This window comes from Heterodontus francisci, chromosome 1 (assembly GCF_036365525.1).
Source record: "Heterodontus francisci isolate sHetFra1 chromosome 1, sHetFra1.hap1, whole genome shotgun sequence".
Lineage (NCBI taxonomy): Eukaryota > Metazoa > Chordata > Chondrichthyes > Heterodontiformes > Heterodontidae > Heterodontus > Heterodontus francisci.
This window is the reverse complement of record NC_090371.1, coordinates 253,366,577-253,390,057: the sequence shown is the minus strand read 5'-3', so window position 1 is coordinate 253,390,057 and position 23,481 is coordinate 253,366,577. Positions and strand designations below refer to the sequence as shown.

Below are 23,481 nucleotides of genomic sequence, written 5' to 3'. Positions count from 1 at the left end.
TCAGTGTTCAGTTTTCTTTCTCTCCTGCCCCTCCCATTTTTTTACAACATTCTATTCCTGTGCCAACCCAGAGAATGGGCAGACCTGTTTATCTGGAGGTGTTTGAGGGAAGACTGCCATCTGATATATTTATTTACCTCAATTCCCCCTTTTGCCCACCCAACCCGCTCCCCCTGCCTTTGGATAAGTCCCTGATTGCACAGATGAGGAATTATGGGTGATGTTCTATATCATGTAGATTTCACTGTTTTCCTTAATGTTGAGTATTCTACCAGAGTAGCTTTAGTTTTTGTTGCATCTTAAAATGACTGACTGACTGACTAACTATGCGCACCAGAACTCCAATGTGATCTCAGCAGCATGTGTAGAGAAACGACCATTGGAGGCAGAGGGAAAGAAGATATCAGACAGGAAGTTGGACCACACTCAACCATTTTCAAGTGGCTGGTCCAAGACAGCATTGCTGGAGGGTGGGGAGCAGGTTGCAGAGCTGTCACCAATAAGACAAGAGGAAGGAGGAAATATATTTTCTCAAAGAAGGGTGTCTACCTTAAAATGTTCTTAAGATATGAAAGATAAGACTTTCAGTATTCATTTGATTTGTTACCTGCTTAAATATCAGTTGCTAAAACATAAATGTAATGAAGAAGGCTGCACTGGCTATAAATACTAAATAATCTTTTTTCTGTAGGTTTCTCAATTGTAATGTCTTCAATATGGCCATTTCTTCGAAAGGTTTGTGACTTTCTTCTTAGTAATTTCATGTTGAACTACATAGTGCTGTATGAATCTCAATTTTCAGTAGCTGTATAACTCCAAGCCTGTTTCAGATCAGGCCTATTTAAGCTGTCGGCCTAGGTTAGGCGTCTGCAACCTGTGGCCCTGGAACTGCATGCAGCTCTTTAACAGCTCATTTGCGGCTCCAATTGGAGAACATAAACGTGAAAAAAGAGTCAAAAAAATTAAGTCAAGGAAAGCAAGATCTGCTTTTATTGTGGGGATAAAAGGTTAATCATTATGCTGCACTTTACAGTTTCAGATGATTATTTTCATGAAAAACATCATTGTGCTGTAATTTTTTTATTCGTTCGGGGGATGTGGGTGTCACTGGCTATGCCAGCATTTATTGCCCATCCCTATTTGCCCTTGAGAAGGTGGTGGTGAGCTGCCTTCTTGAACCGCTGCAGTCCTTGGGGTGTAGGTACACCAACAGTGCTGTTAGGAAGGGAGTTCCAGGATTTTGACCCAGCGACAGTGAAGGAATGGCGATTATAGTTCCAAGTCAGGATGGTGTGTGGCTTGGAGGGGAACTTGCAGGCGGTGTTGTCTGCTGTTCTTGTCCTTCTAGGTGATAGAGGTCGTGGGTTTGGAAGGTGATGTTGACGGAGCCTTGGTGCGTTGCTGCAGTGCATCTTGTAGATGGTACACACCCAGCCTCTGATTTGCTCTTGTAGCCACAGTATTTAGGTAGCTGTTCTGGTACAGTTTCTGGTCACTGGTAACCCCCAGGATGGTGGTAGTGGGGGGGTTCAGCAATGGTAATGCTCTTGAACACCAAGTGGAGATGGTTAGATTCTCTCTTGTTTGAGATGGTCATTGCTTGGCACTTGTGTGGCGTGCATGTTAGTTGCTCCAGGTCTTGCTGCATATGGACACGAACTCCTTCAGTAACTGAGGAGTTGTGAATGGTGCTGAACGTTGTGCGATCGTCAGCGAACATCCCCACTTCTGACCTAGTGATGGAGGGAAGGTCATTGCTGAAACAGCTGAAGATGGTTGGGCCTAGGACACTACCCTGAGGAACTCCTGCAATGATGTCCTGGGACTGAGATGATTGACCTCCAACAACCACAACCATCTTCCTATGTGCTAGGTATGACTCCAACCAGTGGAGAGTTTTCCCCCGATTCCCATTGACTCCAGGTTTGCTAGGGCTCCTTGATGCCATACTCGGCCAAATGCTGCGTTGATGTTAAGGTCAGCCACTCTCGCCTCACCTCTGGAGTTCAGCTCTTTTGTCCATGTTTGGACCAAGGCTGCAATGAGGTCAGTAACTGAGTGGCCCTGTCGGAATCCAAACTGAGCGTCACTCAGCAGGTTATTGCTGAGCAAGTGCCGCTTGATAGCACTATTGACAACCCCTTCCATCACTTTGATGATCGGGAGTAGACTGATAGGGTGGTAATTGGCTGGGTCGAATTTGTCCTGCTTTTTGTGTACAGGACTTACCTGGGCAATTTTTCCCATTGCCGGGTAGATGCCAGTGTTGTAGCTGTACTGGAACAGCTTGGCTAGGGACGTGGCTAGTTCTGGAGCACAAGTCTTCAGTACTATTGCTGGAATGTTGTTTAGGCCCATAGCCTTTGCAGTATCCAGTGCCTTCAACTGTTTCTTGATATCACGTGGAGTGAATTGGTTTGGCTGAAGACTGGCATCTGTGATGCTGGGGACCTCAGAAGGAGGCCGAGATGGATCATCCACTTGGCACCTCTGGCTGAAGATGGACGCAAATGCTTCAGCCTTATCATTTGCACTCATATGCTGGGCTCCCCCATCATTGAAGATGGGGATATTTGTGGAGCCTCCACCTCCTGTCAGTTGTTTAATTGTCCACCACCATTCATGACTGGATGTGGCAGGACTGCAGAGCTTAGATCTGATCCGTTGGTTATAGGATCACTTAGCTCTGTCTGTTGCATGCTGCTTCCGCTGTTTGGCATGCAAGTCTTCCTGGGCTGTAGCTTCACCAGGCTGACACCTCATTTTGAGGTACGTCTGGTGCTGCTCCTGGCATGCCCTCCTGCACTCTTCATTGAACTAGGTTTCGTTCCCAGCTTGATGGTAATGGTAGTGTGGGGGATATGCTGGGCCATGAGGTTACAGATTGTGGTTGAATACATTTCTACTGCTGTTGATGGCCCACAGCGCCTCATGGGTGCCCAGTTTTGAGTTGCTAGATCTGTTCGAAATCTATCCCATTTATCACAGTGGTAGTGCCACGATGGTGGGTACCCTCAGTGTGAAGACAGGACCATCTCCACAAGGACTGTGCAGTTGACACTCCTACCAATACTGTCATGGACCTGCCGCAAACCCAGTCTAGCAGCTGTGTCCTTTAGGACTCATCCAGCTCGGTCGGTAGTGGTGCTACCAGGCCATTCTTGGTGATCGACATCGAAGTTCCCAACCCAGAGTACATTTTGTGTCCTTGCTACCCTCAGTGCTGCTTCCAATTGGTGTTCAACATGGAGAAGCACTGATTCATCAGCTGAGAGGTGGGGGCACGGGCGGGAGGAAGGTGGTAATCAGCAGGAGGTTTCCTTGCCCCTGTTTGACCTGATGCCATGAGACTTCATGGAGTCCGGAGTCAATGTTGAGGACCCTCAGGGCAACTCCCTCCCAATTATTTATCACTGTGCCGCCACCTCTGGTGATGGTGGTGTCAGGGATATTGTCTGCAAGGTATGATTGCGTGAGTATGACTGTGTCGGGCTGTTACTTGACTAGTCTGTGGGCCAGCACTCCCAATTTTGGCACAAGCCCCCAGATGATAGTAAGGAGGGCTTTACAGGGTCGACAGGACTGGGTTTGCTGTTATAGTTTCTGGTGCCTAGGTCGATGCCGAGTGGTCCGTCCGGTTTCATTCCTTTTCTTAGACTTTGTAGCAGTTTGATACAACTGAGTGGCTTGCTCGGCCATTTCAGAGGGCATCTAAGAGTCAATCACATTGCTCTGAGTCTGGAGTCACATGTAGGCCAGACCAGGTAAGGATGGCAAATTTCCTTTCTTAAAGGACATTAGTGAACCAGATGGGTTTTTACAACAATCAACAATGTTTTTTTTAATTCCAGATTTATTAATTGAATTCAAATTCCACCATCTGCCATGGTGGAATTCAAACCCATGTCCCCAGAGCATTAGCCTGGGTCTCTGGGTTACTAGTCTAGTGACATTACCACTATGCCACTGCCTCTCCATAAACCTATTTGAGTGGGAAAGCTACACCATGGTTATAGATAATGCCTTTGGTTTGAGGAACAGGTTTTATGGTTGCGAAAATTATTTCTGATACAGCCGGGATGATAAATTATTCTGAATGTGCTATTAGAAGCTTTTTTTATCACTAGAATCAGTAGCCGGAAATATTGTCTTAATTCTATGCATCTTAAGTGATGGCTTGTTTTAAAGATGATTTTACTGCCAAAATTATAGTTTAAAAAAAGTCAAAAAACAATAATTCAGTTAGGTCTATTTTAATGATACATATATTGAATTTATATATCATATATGCAAATTACACATTCTATATTTGGTTTAGAAATGCCGACATTGTGTCTTGTGGCTCCCAATAGTTTTAATCTTTGGCAAAGTTTTGAAAAAGGCTCTTCAGGTTAAAAAAAAGGTTACTGATTCCTGGCCTAGGTTCAGTGGTAGCTCCTTTGTCTCCAAGTCATGCTCCCCTCCAGTCCTGAGGGAGTGCTGCACTGTTGAAGCTGCCAGGTGCAAATTGGCTGCCACATATAACACAGTACAACTGTGGTTACAGTCCAAAAAGCACTTAATGGTGGTAAAGTGCTTTGGGATGTTCTGAGGTTGTGAAAGGCACTTTATAAAGGCAAGTCCTTTCATCTTTTTTTTTCAGAAGTATTTTTAGCATTTTCTGATATAGATCCATTTCCTAAGACTAGGTTGTACCATATCAATGTGTCCTTTTTAAAAATAAATGGGATGATATATCAATGTTGCCAGCCATATCGCTGATTATCTGAACACCTACCACATTTCTTTTGAGAAAACTTATTTGAACTAGAATGTTTGAGGTAGGATGGATTTCTTTGATTTATATTTGACTTTTAAAGGGTGTGGTGTTTATCCATAGAATCATAGCATGGTTTCAGCACAGAAGAAGGCTATACAGCCCATCATATCCTTGCTGGTTCTCTACAAGAACAACTCACCTAGTCCCACTCCCCTGTCTTTTCTCCGTAGCTCTTCAAATTTTTTTCTCTTCCGATAATTATCCAATTCCCTTTTGAAAAGCACGATTGACTCTGCCTCCATCATGCTTTCAGGCAGTGCATTCCAGATACTAACCACTTGCTGTGTAAAAAAAAAAAAAATTCCCCATGTCGCCATTTCTTCTTTGGCCAATCATCTTAAATTGGTGTTCTCTAGTTCTCAATCCTTCTGCCTATCTACTCCGTCCAGACTCCTCCTCATAACATAAGTTTTTATAGTTTTATAGATACAGCACTGAAACAGGCCCTTCAGCCCACCGAGTCTGTGCCGACCATCAACCACCCATGTATACCAGTCCTACACTAATCCCATATTCCTACCACATCCCCACCTGTCCCTGTATTTCCCTACCACCTACCTATACTAGGGGCAATTTATAATGACCAATTTACCTATCAACCTGCAAGTCTTTTGGCTTGTGGGAGGAAACCGGAGCACCCGGAGAAAACCCACGCAGACACAGGGAGAACTTGCAAACTCCACACAGACAGTACCCAGAATTGAACCCGGGTCGCTGGAGCTGTGAGGCTGCAGTGCTAACCACTGTGCCGCCTAAGTAATAGGAGCAGGAGTAGGCCATTCAACCCCTCAAGCCTGCCCCACCATGCAATAAGATCATGGCTGATCTGCCCCAGACCTCAACTCCTCTTTCGTGCCAGCTCCTCATAGCCTTCAACTCCCCGATATTTCAAATATCAATCCCTGATGCACTCTACAAATTTGTCTTCCATGTTACCTCTGCCAATCTGATTTGTCCAGTCAATATGCAGATTAAAATCACTCACGACAATTATAGTGCCCTTCTTACAAGGCTCCGGTTTTTCCTGATTTATGCTTTGTCCTACAGTGAGGCAACTCTTCGGGGGCTTATAGACAACTCCCATCCGTGACTTCTTCCTCTTGCTATTCCTTATTTCCACCGAAACTGATTCCACATCACGATCTATTGCATCTATATCATTACTCACCACTGCATTGATACCTTCCTTTATTAACAAGGTTACCCCACCTCCTTTTCCTTTTTGCCTATTTTTCCGGAACGTCGAATACCCTTAAATATTGAGTTCCCAGTCTTGGTCACTCTGCAACCATGTCTCTGTAATAGCTATCAAGTCATACTCATTAATTTCTATTTGTGCCGTCAACTCATCTATTTTGTTACAAATGCTGCCTGCATTCAGATAAAGAGCCTTAAGCTTTGACTTTTGCCATTATTACTCATTCTGGTTCTAATTTCTGCTTATATTTTCTGCCCTTCTTGTCATACTTTGATTACCGTTTGCCTCTTCACGACCTTGCACCTCTGCTCTCTCGTTTCGTTTTTTGATTTTTTTTAAACTTCCCTTCAATTGAACCCTTCTCCCCCCCCCCCCCCCCCACCCAACTAATTAGTTTATAGTCCGATCCACAACCCTAGTAAGACGATTCGCCAGGACACTGGTCTCAGCATGGTTCAAATGGAGCCGGTCCCAACGGAACAGCTCTCTCCTTCCCCAGTACTGGTGCCAGTGCCCCTTGAATCGGAACCCATTTCTCACACACCAATCTTTGAGCCACGCGTTTACCTCTCCAATCTTATTTATCCTACGCCAATTTGCACATACCTCAGGTAGTATTCTGGAAATTATTTCCTTTGTGGTTCTGCTTTTTAATTTAGTTCCGAACTGCTCATTGCCCCTCAGCCGAACCTCTTTCCTAGTCCTACCTATGTTGTTGATACCTACGTGGACCATGACAACTGGATCGTTCCTTTCCAGCCCAGAAGAGATGTCCTTAACCTTGGCACCAGGTAGGCAACACAGCCTTCGGGACTCCCTGTCTTTGTCGCAGAGAACCGTAGCTATTTCCTTAACTATGCTATCCCCTATTAGGAACATAGGAAGATAGGAACAGGAGTAGGCCATTCAGCCCCTCGAGCCTGTCCCGCCATTCAATGAGCTCATGGCTGATTATTACTACTACATTTCTCTTTTCTCCCCCCATTTGAATGGCGCTCTGAACCACGGTGCTGTGGTCAGTACGCTCATCCCTCCCTGCAGCCTGTACCCTCGTCCACACCGGGAGCAAGAACCTCATACCTGTTGGATAAGGACACTGGCTGAGGCCCCTCCAAAGCTAAATTCTGGATCCCCATACCGGTCTCACTCGCAGTCACACCCTCCTGTCCCTGACCACGGTTGAAATTTGATGTAATTAATCTACGGTGTGTGACTGTCTCCTGAAACACAGTGTCCAGGTAACTCTCCCCCTCCCTGATGTGTCGCTGTGTCCGCAGCTTGGACTCCAGTTCATCAACTCTGAGCCGAAGGTCCTCGAGCAGCCAACACTTGCTGCAGATGTGGTCACCGTGGATTGCACCGGTGTCCACCAGCTCCAACATACTGCAGCTGCAACACATTGCCTGCCTAGCCACCTCTATTCTATTTAATTAATTAATTTGGATGTTAAATATTTTAAAAGAAAAAAGAAAGACTGCAAAGAGCACCTCCTTCCCCTAGTCAGTAAAATCCTTCACACACAACTCACAGTCTCACTGTTTCCAAACAGCACTATTCTAATTAATAATTACTAATTCTTTGGCCTCCTTATCTTGAGAGACAATGGGTAAGCGCCTGGAGGTGGTCAGTGGTGTGTGGAGCAGCGCCTGGAGTGGCTATAAAGGCCAATTCTAGAGTGACAAGCTCTTCCACAGGTGCTGCAGAAAAATTTGTTTGTCGGGGCTGTTACACAGTTGGATCTCCCCTTGCGCCTCTTTTTTTCCTGCCAACTGCTAAGTCTCTTCGACTCGCCACACTTTAGCCCCGCCTTTATGGCTGCCCGCCAGCTCTGGCGAACGCTGGCAACTGACTCCCACGACTTGTGATCAATGTCACAGGACTTCATGTCGCGTTTGCAGACGTCTTTAAAGCGGAGACATGGACGGCCGGTGGGTCTGATACCAGTGGCGAGCTCGCTGTACAATGTGTCTTTGGGGATCCTGCCATCTTCCATTCGGCTCACATGGCCAAGCCATCTCAAGCGCCGCTGACTCAGTAGTGTGTATAAGCTGGGGATGTTGGCCGCCTCGAGGACTTCTGTGTTGGAGATATGGTCCTGTCACCTGATGCCAAGTATTCTCCGGAGGCAGCGAAGATGGAATGAATTGAGACGTCGCTCTTGGCTGACATACGTTGTCCAGGCCTCGCTGTCATCGAGCAAGGTACTGTGGACACAGGCTTGATGCACTCGGACTTTTGTGTTCCTTGTCAGTGCGCCATTTTCCCACACTCTCTTGGCCAGTCTGGACATAGCAGTGGAAGCCTTTCCCATACGCTTGTTGATTTCTGCATTTAGAGACAGGTACTGTAATTACTAATAAATTATACTAATTAAAACAAAACCTTTGTAGTACTAACCTTATCACTTACAAAGTAGCTATTTGAGGATTTTTAAAAAAACTTTCTCCCCCCTGATTTTTTAAACTATTTACAAGTAATAACAGCTGTTACTTACCAACCAATCAGCTTACAGATCTCCCGTCATGTCACTTGTAATTTTTTTCCTCTTTTGAAACCCAGCGCGAACTGACATAGATAAAGAGACTGCTGCTGCTCAGGTCTAAGGTCATTTTGAACACCTCTGTCAAATCTCCTCTTAATTTTCTCTTCTCCAAGGAGAACAGCCCCAGCTTCTCCAGTCTACCCATGTAACTGAAGTCCCTCATCCCTGGAACCATTCTTGTGAATCTTTTTTGCACCCTCTGTAATGCTTTCACAGCCTTCCGAAAGTGTGGTGCCCAGAACTGGACACAATACTCCAATTGAAGCTGAACCAATGTTTTATAGAGGTTTATCATAACTTCCTTGTTTTTATACTCTATGTCCCTATTTATAAAGCCTAGGATTCATATACTTTATTAACCACTTTCTCAGCCTGCCCTGCCACCTTCAATGATTTGTGCACATATCCCCCAAGGTCCCTCTGCTCCTGCACCTCCTTTAGAATTGTACCCTTTATTTTATATTGCCTCTCCTCGTTCTTCCTACCAAAATGAATCACTTCACACTTTTTTGCATTAAATTTCATCTGCTACTTGTCCACCCATTCCACCTGCCTGTCTATGCCGTTTTGAAGTTTATCACTATTCTCCTCATGTAATCATGTAATGATGGCTGTTTAAGGCACCTTATGTAGACAGTTTCCTTTACACCACAGTGCTCCCACTCTACTTGAAAATGAGCCTAGATGACTCTCACACAGGTAGTGCGGTAAGCATGTTAACATTGGGCACAGATTGGAACTCTGTTGCTGCCTAAACTACAAGAATGTCTGGAAAGGTTATACTGAAGTACCAAATAGAGGTTAAGTAAGAATAGATGGGAAAATGTTAGGAATCTTTAATATTGACCCTGATTAAGGTCGCTTTTTTAAAAAAACATGCTTTGAGTTACATGGAAAAAGTTATTGAACGTTGCCACATGCTTCTTTATTGCAGGTGGATAAGACTGCAGATGCCAGTTTTCTTGGATGGGTCATTGCTGCTTACAGCCTGGGACAGATGGTTGCTTCTCCATTGTTTGGTGCCTGGTCTAATTACAGGCCAAGAAGGGAACCTCTTATTATCTCAATTTTCATCAACGTTGCGGCAAACGTACTTTATGGCTATGTACATGCCCCTCCATCACATAATAAGTACTATGTGCTGCTTGGTCGAGCATTTGTTGGATTTGGAGCAGGTAAGACTAAGCTCGTGAAAGAAAGGCAAGTAGAACTACTATGAATTTTAGTAAAATAAGACAAATTCTAGGGGAAAGGCTAAGTTTTTGGGGGTTTGATTCTGTGGACATTGAAAACTTGAATACACACAGGGTAGCTTAAGAAATTTTCCAGGCTTTAGTTTGACACTGAATATTTGGGTTTAATTTATATAACGTGATTGTTCCGTTAAAATCTTTACTGAAACTATTATCATTTCACTTCACTTACTCAGTTTTTAAAAAACATCATCAATGCCCTTGTATCTCCGAAGTCATTTTCCCTACTTATCGATTGCTTTGCTGATGGTCTCCTGAGACAGTACTGCATACAAGTTAGATATGTAGCTTTAGCTGTTAATTTTTGAAATGTAAGTCCTTCTCAGTTATGTATTGCTGAGATTGCTGTTTTAATAGCTATTTTACATAGAGTGAAATAAGTTCCTGGTGTGAGTGAAAGATTCTATATATGCCTTTAAACATGGGTGATTCTTGCAATCCTGCCAAGAATTAGATAATTTACTTAACTATTGGAATTCATCTGGAGCTTTAATTTGATTCAGTTCATATTGTGTTATTTCCTGTTTTTGTTTGGAAACCTTTTTTCTTCAATAAACAAGTCATGTGCCTTCATCTTTTTTCCTGTGTTGCCTTTGCATTTACCTTGCAGTACAGATTCTGACAACAGTGATCCTTGATGCAGCTCAGGGATGTGATCAGGTTATGTTGGCAGTACACAATGGATGCTCCAACTTCAGCTGAAACTCATAGTACCCATAACACATGGATGCTGTGCCATGCCGCATACTCAAGTAATGCTTGTCCAGTGATTGCAATCAGTTTGTGTGACAAATATAATCTGGGTAAATAGTTGTTTAGTAGTACAGAACTTGAGTATTGATGAAAATAGAGACATTTTCGTCTTGCACTCATCAGGACAATCCACAAGAATAACCAATGTAAGGGAAAACAACTACTTATACTGCATGAGAAGAAAGTGCTGATTGGTTGGCAAGTGAACTATGATTGGTAGAGGCATTGCCATGGAGAATGCACCAGTTTACGGTGACTGACAGTTAACAGCCAAGCTTTGTTTGAAATTGAAACTAGGCAGCTTGACTCTAATTAGTCAAGGCATTGTCCTGAGGAATGAACGTCACTTGTTTTGTTTAGCTGAAACAGGCACAATGTTTGTACATATTCTTTCTGTCTGCAAAAAATAGGGCCCTGTGTATTAATATATGTAGCTTCCAGTACGTGCAAATGCGCCACGCTGCGAGCATAATTCTTAGCACACTGTGGATTATTTAGCACGTCCCAAAGACTGGCGGATCGTATCAAACAACATGTCCCTTCTGTTGTTCGCAATGGGCTAGGTACGGGCCATACCCAACCAGCCCGTTCTTGCAAAACTCAAAACATATTGTCCAACATTAGATGTGATTCCACAACGGCCATTATAAAACACTGGTTCGGCCTCAATTGGAGTATCATGTCCAATTCTGGGCACCACCCTTCAGGAAGGATTGGCAGAAGGGTCAAGAACCAGATGACACCAATTTAAGATGAATGGCAAAAGAATCAAAGGCGACATGAAGAAAAGCTTTTGTACGCAGCGTGTGGTTAGTATCTGGAATGCACTGCCTGAGAGTGTGGTGGAGGCAGTTTCAGTCATGGCTTTCAGTAGGGAATTGGATAATTATCTGAAGGGAAAAAATTTGCAGGGCCATGAGGAAAGGGTGAGGAGGTGGGACTAGCTGAGTTACTCTTGAAAAGAGCTAGCACGGATTCAAAGGGCCGACTGGCCGCCTTGTAACCATTCTATGATTTCTATATTGCTATTTGTAGGAGTTTACTGTGCAAAAAATAACTACATTGCAACAGCAACTACACTTCAAAAATGCACCTTTGGCTCTAAAACATTTGGGACATCCTGAAATCTGGAAAGGCTGTACATAAATGCAAGTTTTTCTTTCTTTTCGGAGCGTTTTGTTACAAAGGTTTTATTTTTGTACTCAGAACTAAGAATTCTGTGTGTTTTTAAAAAAACTGAGAAAAGGATTTTGCTCAGTGAAAGACACCTATAAATAATTGGAATTCTTGCAATGTTTTGAAAGGAAGTTCATAACGAGTTGAACTTTATGGGTGCTTTGAAAGGAAGTTGAACTTGTTCAAGGACAGGAAACCAACAATTTCATGGAAACCACAGGGGTTTGACCTTTCTTCAGAGCAGCTTTTGAATGACAGGGGGAGACACTGTGTCTGGACATGACCGTGTTCAGGCAGGTTCTTTTTTCACCTTGGACCCTTCACAAAGCCTGCGAATTGGACAAAGGGCAGGCATTTGAAATCTTTGCTTTGAGCTGCCTGGAGCAAGAGAGAAAAGACCCAGTAAAGTGTTACCTCTCTCTGTAAAGGAGACTTTCATCTCTTGAAAAGGAATCCTGCATTTGAAAGGTGGCAGATTCCTGTTGCTTCTGGCGCTGTTTTTGAAGGGCATTAAGCCCTTACAATTCATTTTTAAAGGTCCATTAGTCAGAATTTTTAATTAACAAATAATAAAGATGTGGAGGTCTTTCCCCAATGCCCCCCCAATGGTCATTTCATTGCCCGATATGACCAACACTTGCCTTTTTCCTTACCCGAACTTCCCACCCCAACCATCTAACTTTTGCCCTTCAACCCCTTCCCACCATCCCCACATCCAATAAAAATTGATTTCCCCACTCCCCCACCCCTTCCGCCCTGAAAATTTCATTCCTCCCCCTCCCCACCGGGTTCTCGCCTCGGAACTCGGTACATCAATGATATTTAAATAAACTTACCTGCAGGCGGCGGCCATTCCATGCCGATTTTACAGCCGTTGTTCATGGGCGCGCAAAGCACCAACGACGGCCGTAAAATTGGCATGGGCCGGACGCCTCCTACAGGCAAGTTTATTTAAATATCATTAATGTTAATTTAAATATGCAGATGAAGGGCCCGCTGCCGGGTTGGGTGGGGGGGATGGCCGCACCGAGGTACCCCACCGCTGGTAATATGTGGTGGGCCTTCCTCGACATCGCGGTCGAGGCGGGCCTCTCTCTGCAGAATTTTACCGGCCCCCGCACCATGACCAGTGGCGTCAAGGGGCCGGTAAAATTCAACCTTATGTGTGTGTGCTTGAGGGTTAAGGAATTAAGGGGCTTTCAAAATAGATTTATCTCATTAGCAGTTAAGACCTATTATTTCTTTTCTAATGGGTAATGTTGTTGTTTAAAGAAACCTTGGTTTGGTGTGCTTTATTCTGGGGGAAAAATACCATGTTTAATTTGGCGATTCTTTGGTAGGTGGCATCTTTATTTGATATGCTACGACCTGTGGAGTAGTGGAACTGAATTAACAGTGCATTACTCCCACCTTGGTCGTAACATATTAACTGGGGGCTCGTCCAGGATCGTTTGTAACGCTAATAATGTTAATTGTAAGGGGAGTAAATAACAAAGAAAAAGAAAAGGAACCAGGTTTCTTGTGTAATAGGGTAGAGTCTACACCACTGGAATGGCATTAGCAGTTACTGCAGCTCTGGGAAAGGAGAATTTGTTCCTCAGTGACTTGACAACTTTAACCAGGATTAAACTAAAAGAGTTGGCTGCACAATTGGGGTTAGAATTGAAATCAGGTGCTAAAAAACAGATAATTGACATAAATAGCCCAACATCTGAAATTGGAAGAAGACAGTAAGTCAGATAGTGATGCAGTTGAATTGGCTAAACTTCAGTTAGAAATGGAAAACTTAGGCTTCAACAGGAGAAAGAAAAAACAATAGAATTGAAAAAATACGAGGCTGAAAAAGGACGAAAAACTTGAACTTCAAAGAGAAAGTGAAAAAGAGAGGGAATTTAGATTAAAAGAGATGGAACTAAGACAAAGGGGTGATCTAAACTCCAGGGAAAATTCTGGTCAGGAAAAATCTGAACCAAGCCCAGGACCCAGCGAAAAACTGTGTAAATTTATACAAGATCTCCCTAAGTTTGAGGAAAGGGACGAAGAGGCATTTTTCATTTGAAAAAATAGCCAAACAAATGAAATGGCCAAAGGAAAGCTGGACACTGATTATGCAGGTTGATGGGCAGAGCTCATGAAGTTTATGCCATGCATTCTGAAGAGGCTTTTGCAGATTATGAGATGACAAAAAAGGCTGTTCTTGCTGCGAACGAATTAGGCCCTGAAGCTTAGCGACAGAAGATGCGGAACCTCCGGAGATTGGCTGGGCAGACCTATGTAGAATTTGAGAGGATAAAGCAAATTAATTTTGATTGTTGGATATGGGCATTAAAGATGGAAGCCAAGTGTGAGAACCTTAGAGAACTGATTCTCTTGAAAGAGTTTAAAAATTCAATCTCTCCAACAGTGAGAACTCACGTAGAGAACCAAAAAGTTTCAAAAGCTGGACAAGCAGTGGAAATCGCTGATGATTTTGAACTTGTGAATAATACAAAACTCTTTGTCCGTCACCTCTACAAACCCAAGAAAGTTGGAGAATGAAAGGAAGGCAAATAGCCAGGGACAAGAATGAACAGCTGGGAATGCCCCAGGATCTCCTCCTCAGGCCAGAAAAGAAGGTGCTGAGGGTAGAAATGAGGTCCACAAGCTGAAGTGTTATCATTGCCACAAGGTAGGACATCTTCATTCAGAATGCTGGAAGTTGCGAGGTAAACCCATGGGACTTATTGGGTACACAAAGCTAATGCAGAGAAAGGGGCTTTGACTGAGAGTACAGCAGACCAGGCTGCAGCGTTGACATCAGCTGTAAAACCAGACACAGAAACCAAAGTGAGTGTAGGGTTTGAGAATAAGATACCTGAAAGTTATAGAGAATTCTTGTCAAAAAGAAAAGTAACTCCATCTCCCTCAAGTGAGGCAGGCAAACCTATCGTTAAACCTAGGGATACAGGAGCAAACCAAACTCTTTTACTGGGGAAAAGTATAACATTTCCACCAGAGGACGCACTGAATGCTAAAGTTTTAGTTAATGGTATTTGCAGGAAGTATATACCCATACCTTTGTATTGGCTGCACCTAGATATGACCTAATGTCTGGTATGGTAACCGTAGGAGTTGTCCATAGTTTGCCGAAAGAGGGAATTGACCTACTCCTAGGGAATGATTTGGCCAGAGCAAGAGTATCAGTTTCTCCCGTAGTCACAGAGAAACCAAGTAAAGTTAAAGAAACAGAACAATTACAGGAGCAAGTTCCAGGAATATTTCCTGTGTGTGTAGTAACCTGAGCAATGGCTAAACAAGTTCCATTGTCGGAGGTAAAATTGGCACCTCAAACAGGCAAATATCTGAAACTTTCCTTGGGGATTTAGATAATCCAAATGAGATGTTTAACAAGTCTTCTTTAATCGCAGCATAACAAGCTGATCCAGAATTACATAAAGTAGCCCAGTCAGCTCTGACAGAAGCTGAGGTGAAAGGAGTTCCAGAAGGCTATTATGTTGAAGACTGGGTTCTGAGGAGGAAATGGAGACCACCTCATAGACCTGCGGATGAAGACTGGATGGTGGTTCGACAGGTAGCGGTACCACCAAAATATTGCCAGGAATTATTAAGGTTAGCACATGACATTCCTGTGGAAGGACACATAGGGATCCAGAAGACCAAATCACGTATAAATCAACATTATTACAGGCCAGGCCTTACAAAGGATGTGGTACAGTTTTGTAGGACATGCCATACGTGCCAAATGGTGGGAAAACCGCAAACTACCATAAAACCCTTAATTCCCATACCAGTTATTGAGGAACCATTTAGTAGGGTATTGGTAGACTGCATATGACCCTTGCCAAAAACAAAAGTGGGACATCAATATATACTCACTATCATGGATAGGGCTACTCGATTTCCAGAAGCAATTCCTTTGAGGACAATTACTGCTAAAGTAGTAGTAGAGAAGTTAACCCAATTCTTTACGAGATATGGATTACCATTTGAAATTCAATCGGATCAAGGTTCTAATTTTACGTCTAACATATTTCAAGAAGTCATAGGTAATTTGGGTATCAAACAGTTAAAATCTTCAGCATATCACCCACAGACACGGAGTTTTAGAAAGGTACCATCAAACTCTCAAAACAATGATCAGAGCATTCTGTCACGACTTTCCCCACGATTAGGATAAAGGGCGAGACTTTCTTTTATTTGCCACTAGAGATTCGCCGAATGAGTCTACAGGTTTTAGTCCTTTCCTAAGAAACAGTGGTAAACCAAAAATGCTTTTCCCCGGTTAACCGGTTTATTTTTGAATGTACGTGTGTGTGGATGAGGGTTAAGGAAATAAGCAGTTTTTCATATATAGATTTATTTTGTCAGTAGTTTGTTCAACCTTGCCCGTCTAAGAGCGAAGTCCAAAGTACGGAAAGTCCTCATCAGGGAACTCCTCTTTGCTGACGATGCTGCTTTAACATCTCACACTGAAGAGTGCCTGCAGAGTCTCATCGACAGGTTTGCGGCTGCCTGCAATGAATTTGGCCTAACCATCAGCCTCAAGAAAACGAACATCATGGGGCAGGACGTCAGAAATGCTCCATCCATCAATATTGGCGACCACGCTCTGGAAGTGGTTCAAGAGTTCACCTACCTAGGCTCAACTATCACCAGTAACCTGTCTCTAGATGCAGAAATCAACAAGCGCATGGGAAAGGCTTCCACTGCTATGTCCAGACTGGCAAGAGAGTGTGGGAAAATGGCGCACAGACACAGAAAACAAAAGTCCGAGTGTATCAAGCCTGTGTCCTCAGTACCTTGCTCTATGGCAGCGAGGCCTGGACAACGTATGTCAGCCAAGAGCGACGTCTCAATTCATTCCATCTTCGCTGCCTCCGGAGAATACTTGGCATCAGGTGGCAGGACCGTATCTCCAACACAGAAGTCCTCGAGGCGGCCAACATCCCCAGCTTATACACACTACTGAGTCAGCGGCGCTTGAGATGGCTTGGCCATGTGAGCCGCATGGAAGATGGCAGGATCCCCAAAGACACATTGTACAGCGAGCTCGCCACTGGTATCAGACCCACCGGCCGTCCATGTCTCTGCTTTACAGACGTCTGCAAACGCGACATGAAATCCTGTGACATTGATCACAAGTCGTGGGAGTCAGTTGCCAGCGTTCGCCAGAGCCAGCGGACAGCCATAAAGGCGGGGCTAAAGTGTGGCGAGTCGAAGAGACTTAGCAGTTGGCAGGAAAAAAGACAGGCGCAAGGGAAGAGCCAACTGTGTAACAGCCCCGACAATCAAATTTTTCTGCAGCACCTGTGGAAAAGCCTGTCACTCTAGAATTGGCCTTTACAGCCACTCCAGGCGCTGCTCCACACACCACTGACCACCTCCAGGCGCTTACCCATTGTCTCTCGAGATAAGGAGGCCAAAGAAGAAAAGAAGAGTTAAGACCTATTATTTCTTTTCTAATAAATAGTTAATGTTGATTGGTATGCTTTATTCTGGGGGAAAAATACAGTGTTTAATTTGGCTGTTGTTTATTTGTTAAAAATGAATGGCAGTTTTATTTTGAGTTATATTAATGCAGTTATTTTTATGAGATTTTTTCAAGAGCATTTTTCCATTTGTTTGGGGAGTTTGCAAAAGATGCTGTGAGTGGTCTAAATCAAACTCAAGGAAGTTGATGGCCTGATTTACTAGAAATAAAAAATTCGGTCAGAACTTAAGTTCAGATTTTTGATCTTATAAATTGATCTTAGAAGTTAATGATAGACAAAGGGGCCATTTTAAATTTGAAGAGATGGCCTGGCAGCTGTGACAATAGAGCTTTCAGTACCCATTTGAAGTTCCTGTATTTGCAGTCGCATCTTAATTTATTTGCATTATTAAATAGGCTTTACTAGATGTCAGTTAAATACTACCAGTAAATAGATGACCTTTGTAGTAGATTGCTCAATGCTGGGAGAGAAATGGATGCGCAGAAACTAATTGGACCAGTCCTTCTCCGTATAAGAGTAGTTCCTGTTCTCTGATTATAGACTGATAATAGTAATAGCTTTGGACAAGGCTGCAAAGTCATTAGTTTCACTCTGTGCAACAGAAGAACAAAATGCAGCCAAGGACGCAGCAGTAGAGACTTAATTTCCTGTTCCATCCCCTCCCACTCCAACCCTTCAGTGCAGAAACTGGATTAATAAATTTAAATAAAAGCAAAATACTGCGGATGCTGGAAATCTGAAACAAAAACAAGAAATGCTGGATTCACTCAGCAGGTCTGGCAGCATCTGTGGAAAGAGAAGCAGAGTTAACGTTTCGGGTCAGTGACCCTTCTTCGGTTCCGAAGAAGGGTCACTGACCCGAAACGTTAACTCTGCTTCTCTTTCCACAGATGCTGCCAGACCTGCTGAGTGAATCCAGCATTTCTTGTTTTTGTTAATAAATTTAAAGTTTGTCCTGCATAATGGGCAAGTCTGACTTATGATGAGATTGAATGAATGTGACTGTTGATTTCAAGAAAGAAAGCTGCTTTTTGATGAGAATGGCATCTACATTATAATGGTAACTGGGCTGCCAGGAAACTAAAACTAATTTCATACTGTTTGGTTGTAAAATTCGGCTCTGTAGTTTTGGCACTTTGGGAGCTGGGAGAGCAAAATAATGGCGTGGGCTCCACTCCCAATGACCTCTAGCGCGGCTAATGCCAATCGGTATCTTTTGAAGAGCAATTGTGCGTCCCATGCGTGCGCTGGAAGCGTATAGACTGGGCAGATTGCAACATCAGCGTCTAATGTTGATTTGGCCCATGATCTGCCATTTTGGACCTCGCTAGTCCTGTTAACGCCTTCTCTTAAATGCACACAGCTGAACATGTGTTCATGCATGAGGGACACCCCCACTAGAGACATCGCTGTGGAACTTTTAGGTGAGATGATTTTGACTTTGTTTTTCTGCAGCAGAGTTAGTGGACGTACTGTGTACTATGTTGTTGGAGGAATTGGTAGAAGTTCTTTCAGCCAGAACAGTGTGTTGTGGACCTTTGGAAGGAATGATGTGGATTTGAAAGGCCTCTGAGCAGAAATTTGCTTTCAAGTCCTGGTGGCTATAATTACAGTTCCTCTTGGGCTGCGGCAGGACATGGAGATGGAGCAGAGGAAGCAGAGAGGAGAAGCTGTTCATAGAGGGAGGAAGAGGAGGGTTCTTAAGAGGAGGGTTCTTAAGAGGAGATCTTATTCACCTAGAGTCTTTAGAGAGCACGTCTCCTACCTCCACCTCAGCCAGAAGCAGTGCCTGCAGTGGCTAAGTTTCACTAAGGAAGAGGTCACCGAACTATGTCACCACTTTGGACCTGCAGCTGCAGTGCAGGGCAAGGACAGCGCTTCCAATGACCGTCAAGGTCACTGAGACCCTCAATTTCTATGCCAGCAGATCCTTCCAAGCTGGAGCTGGCAACATCACCGACATTTCTCAGTTTTCCTTGCATCGCTGCATCTGTGAGGTCAGTCGAGGTCCAGTACACAAGGAGAGGGTAATTCATTGTCTTCTCTCTAAGCATAGAGAAGCAGGAGGAGGGGGCATATGCCTTTGCTAGGGTGGTGGGATTCCCAGTGATGCAGGGAGCCTTCGATTTCAAGAACGTGGCCATGCAGGCACCACATCTTAACGATGTGACTTGTTGTGTGTTCATGCCTAGAACATGATGTTAGTGAATGCCCACTATCCTGGCAGCGCTCATAATGCTTTCATCCTGTGTCAGTCAGCCGTTCCCACTGTCTTCAAGCCATCACGTTGAACTGGAGGATGGCTGCTTGACGACAAGGGCTACCTACTCTACACGAGGCTAATGACTCCTCTCCACAACCCGACCACACATGGATAATGCTTCGACAACAACAGTCATGCTGCAATGAGGAATGTCATGGAGCAGACCATCGGTACCGTTGACTGGACCACCGGAGGCCCCCCTCCACGACTTGCCAGAGGGTGTCTCACGATTTGTAGTGGTCTGCTGTGTCCTGCATAGCCTGGCAATTATGAGGGCACAGCCCTTGCCACTAGGCTGTCGGCAACAACCTCAGGAGGAAGAGAGGAGGCATCCACGATATTGTTGCTCTGGATGGACTGTCTGTGAGCATCTTGTCAGACTCTGGTTTCCCTAAAAAAAAAAAAATTACATTAACTCCACAATTCCCTACTTTCCAATCCCTCTGTTATGGACCATCATAGCATCCTCTTGGCAAAAATCCTGAAATAAAAGATACTGTACACCAGCCACTCCATACTGACTTTATCCAACAACACTTTCAATGTTGCATACAACACTGAACTATTAACCCTTGTGCTTTTCTTTAGTGCCTGTCTTGCAGGTGCCTTTGCTTGACTTAGTGCTCCAACACTGTGCTACCCCAGTGACTGCAGCATTCTTGGTGGAAAACTGCTGACTTTCAATAGAGGAGTCTAGATAGTCTTCAGGATGCCCTCGAATAGATCTGTGCCTTGAGGACCTGGCTTTGGACTGCACCATAGGCAGTAGCGGTCTGGGCTGACCAGCTGACACACAACAGCAAGGGCACTGTTGAGGTGACAGTGGTGGGAGCACGAATGTTGTCATCCTGGGAGTGGACAGCAGGTTCGTGCACCTTGGAGCCACTGCCACTCCCTGGGATGGGGCCTCAATGATCATCGTGATTTATTGGAGAGATTTGTGTGTCAACCATGCTCAGTGGGTAGCACTCTTGCCTCTGAGTCAGAAGGTTGTGGGTCCAAGTCCCACTTTAGGACTTGAACACAAAAATCAAGGCTGACACTCCAGTCCAGTATTGAGAGAGTGCTACACTGTCGGAGGTGCCGTTTTTTGAATGAATTATTAAGCCGAGCCTCGTCTGCTCTCTGAGATGGGCAGTAAACATCCCATGCCACTGTTTTGCAAAAGAGCAGGTGAGTTTTCCCAGTGTCCTGGCCGATATTTATCCTTCAATCAACATCGCAAAACAGATTATCTGGTCAGTATCACATTGCTGTTTGTGGGAGCTTGCTGTGCGCAAATTGTCTGCCGCATTTCCTACATCACAATGGTGACGACACTTCCAAAGTACTTCATTGGCTGTAAAATGCCATGAGATGTCTGGTGGTTGTGAAAGGCGCTATATAAACGCAAGTCTGTTTTTTAATTGTAGGACTACTGTGAGACCTTAAGCCTTTTGAGCACTGGTATCCACAGCCATGATGGCACCAGTCTGAGCTTGCATAGCATCAAGCTGGGCTTGCATGGAAACAAGCAGAGATCTTATGACCTCAGTCTCTGCTTCCACTGCACCACCAAGATGTTGGGTGGCTTCTGCCTGTGCTGCAATGGAAACTGAGACATTGGCTATCACACGCTGCGTCACGACTGAATGCGCAAGTGCTATCATGGAGTTGGCCACCACTTCCACACTGGAAAGGATGGTCTCCAAGCTCTGCACGACACCCTGTGCCAAGTTGGAGCTGCACTCTTCCATGCTCCTTGACAGTGACGACAGGCTTTGTGGCAGGCCTGCCAAAGCACCAAGCATTTTGGTGTGCATATCTATCATCCCTTTTCTATATGCCACCAGATCAAAGTATTCATCTGAGTCCTCTGCAGCAGAACTTGTCTGTAACCTCGCCTTCTGGGGAGCTGGCACATGCGCTATCCTTTCCCTCAGCCTTGCTGCAGCCCACTTGCTTCTGGTGACTCACTACATGCAGGTCCTGCCTATATAACTACCCTCTAAAGTATGCGTAGTGTCAGTAACTGAGCTGGCGGCTGTGGATGTCAGATCAAGTGATTGTGCATCTTCCTCAAAGGTGTTCTCTTCTCGCCCTTTATCATCAGGCATCACTGGCTAGCCAGGTGGCAGGTCTTGGGTCGATGGAAAATATAAATGCACAAGGAAGGGTTAGGGGTAAGGGAAGGGAGTTGGTTGGTGGAAAGCAAAAGATCCATGGTAACGTTGTTTGCAGCTTGTACTTCATAGCAGATTGTCGGATGAGGATGAAGTGGAAATTGAGAAGGCACATAAGGCAGGAACATACCATCATCCTGGGTAGCTTCAGCGGCGCTGGTTGCCATGGTCTCTGTGACGAGGCACCAATAATGCGGAGCACAGTCTCCTTCAAGGGGGTGAGGAGATGCAGCTGTGTTTGTTCCCCACTGGTTCCTTGCTCCTCCTGTTATGTGTCACCTTGTCCTGTTATGTGTCACCTTGTCCTGCAAGAGAGCGGGAAAAGTGTCAGTGAGTGTGTTCGGGTGATGTGCCTGTCACAGCTGAATAATTGGAAATATGTAGAAGCTGCGAGATGTGGGTGTGAGGCTTGCAGCAGTGGTGAGTGTGTGAGGGTGAAATGGAGCATATGAATATTAGGCATGAGTTCTGATGCTAGAAATTATTGATGGGTGAGTGGCAGGATGTGTTGTATTGAGCAATGTGTGAAATTGTTGGTGCGTTTGGTAGGAGATGGCATTTGAAGATGCATTCATTGACCTTGACCACACGAGTGAGATCATTGAACTTTTTCCAGCACTGTACCCAGGTCCTTGGGCCACACTCATGGCATTGACCTCTGTCGCTAATTGTTCCCATTCCCTTCTGAGTGCTTGTGTGGAGGGTCTCCTTCTCCCTGCAGAAAAATGACCTCTCCTCCTTTCCAGCTGCAGCAGTAAGGCCTCCAGTGATGCACCTGAGAACTTGTAGGCCCGCTCTCTGGCCTGATGCTCCTTTGCTCTGATTTCCTCCTGCACGGATACTCTTTCACTGCCCATTTCCAGCCCCTGCTGCTGCTAGAATGAATTTTTCCTACAAGAGATGCAGACTTGTTTTAAAAGTGTAGGCTGGCTTTAATTGATGCTAACCTCACACAAATCTGGAGCCCCTGCTGGGCTGTACACCACAATCATGGAGATAAGCAGGCAGCGTGAAGTCTACATCACTTCCATCGGGTGCGGAGTAATCGCTCATTGTGATCCCCGCGCTCACTAATGTACCTTATCCAATTTTTAGCCTTTGAGGCCCAAGACTCAGGAGGGGTATTTCAATTTTCCTATTCCAGGAGCATTTACCATGACAACTTCAAACCTATATGGGCTGAATACCAGTTTCATAACGATATGGGTGGTGTAATATGGTTATACATAAAATTACATATACAGTAAAAGCTTTGTTACCCAGCAAGCTCTATTATCCAGAATTTCTGCGGGAATTCAGGTTGCCATCTGCAGTTAGAAATGCTACCTTGCCTTGGTGACTGGTTCTCCATTCACTATAATGGGATTCTTGGTACCTGCAGTCAGACCCATTTTGCTCTGGAGATCTGCGTCCAATCTCCACTGGGGATGGCTCGTTGGAAAGGGTGGACTCTCCTGCGTACTATCTTGGTGCACTGATCCTAAAGGATTAAGGAAAAATTAAAAATTGGCTTTCCCAGTGCTGGTCCCTGTGTACCCTTCGCTCTTCTGGCAATAACTTCGGAGTGGAAGGTGAATCCCCACCCGCCTTGGTGAGTACAACTCTTGATTAACTGGAACTTTTGCTTATCTGGCACCTCTCGGGTCCAGCACATGCTGGATAACAAAGCTTTTACAGTACATACATCTTTTTGAAATCCTTTCTGATTTTTCAGCATCAGTTGTAATTCAAAAGCACCAAACAGCTCGATGAAATAACATTTGTCATGAATACGTGCTATGCCAAATGATTTTTTTTAATTCATCAGTTAGAAACCTGAATTA

General features: G+C 44.5%; 1 protein-coding gene across 3 annotated transcripts in view; it reads left to right on the top strand.

The window, feature by feature from the left end:
* mfsd8 (major facilitator superfamily domain containing 8) overlaps positions 1-23,481 on the top strand; it is a 110,635-nt gene that overhangs the window by 24,922 nt on the left and 62,232 nt on the right. For 2 of the 3 annotated variants that reach the window (XR_010976028.1, XM_068042933.1), the window contains exons 3-4: positions 692-735; positions 9,494-9,734. Coding sequence is in view for 2 of the 3 variants with exons in the window: in XM_068042933.1 (XP_067899034.1) it covers positions 692-735; positions 9,494-9,734 (285 nt within the window). In the remaining variant the exon portion in view is untranslated. Of the gene's footprint in view, positions 1-691; positions 736-6,706; positions 6,809-9,493; positions 9,735-23,481 lie in introns of those variants that run through there. The other variant, XM_068042940.1, reaches the window with a different exon arrangement.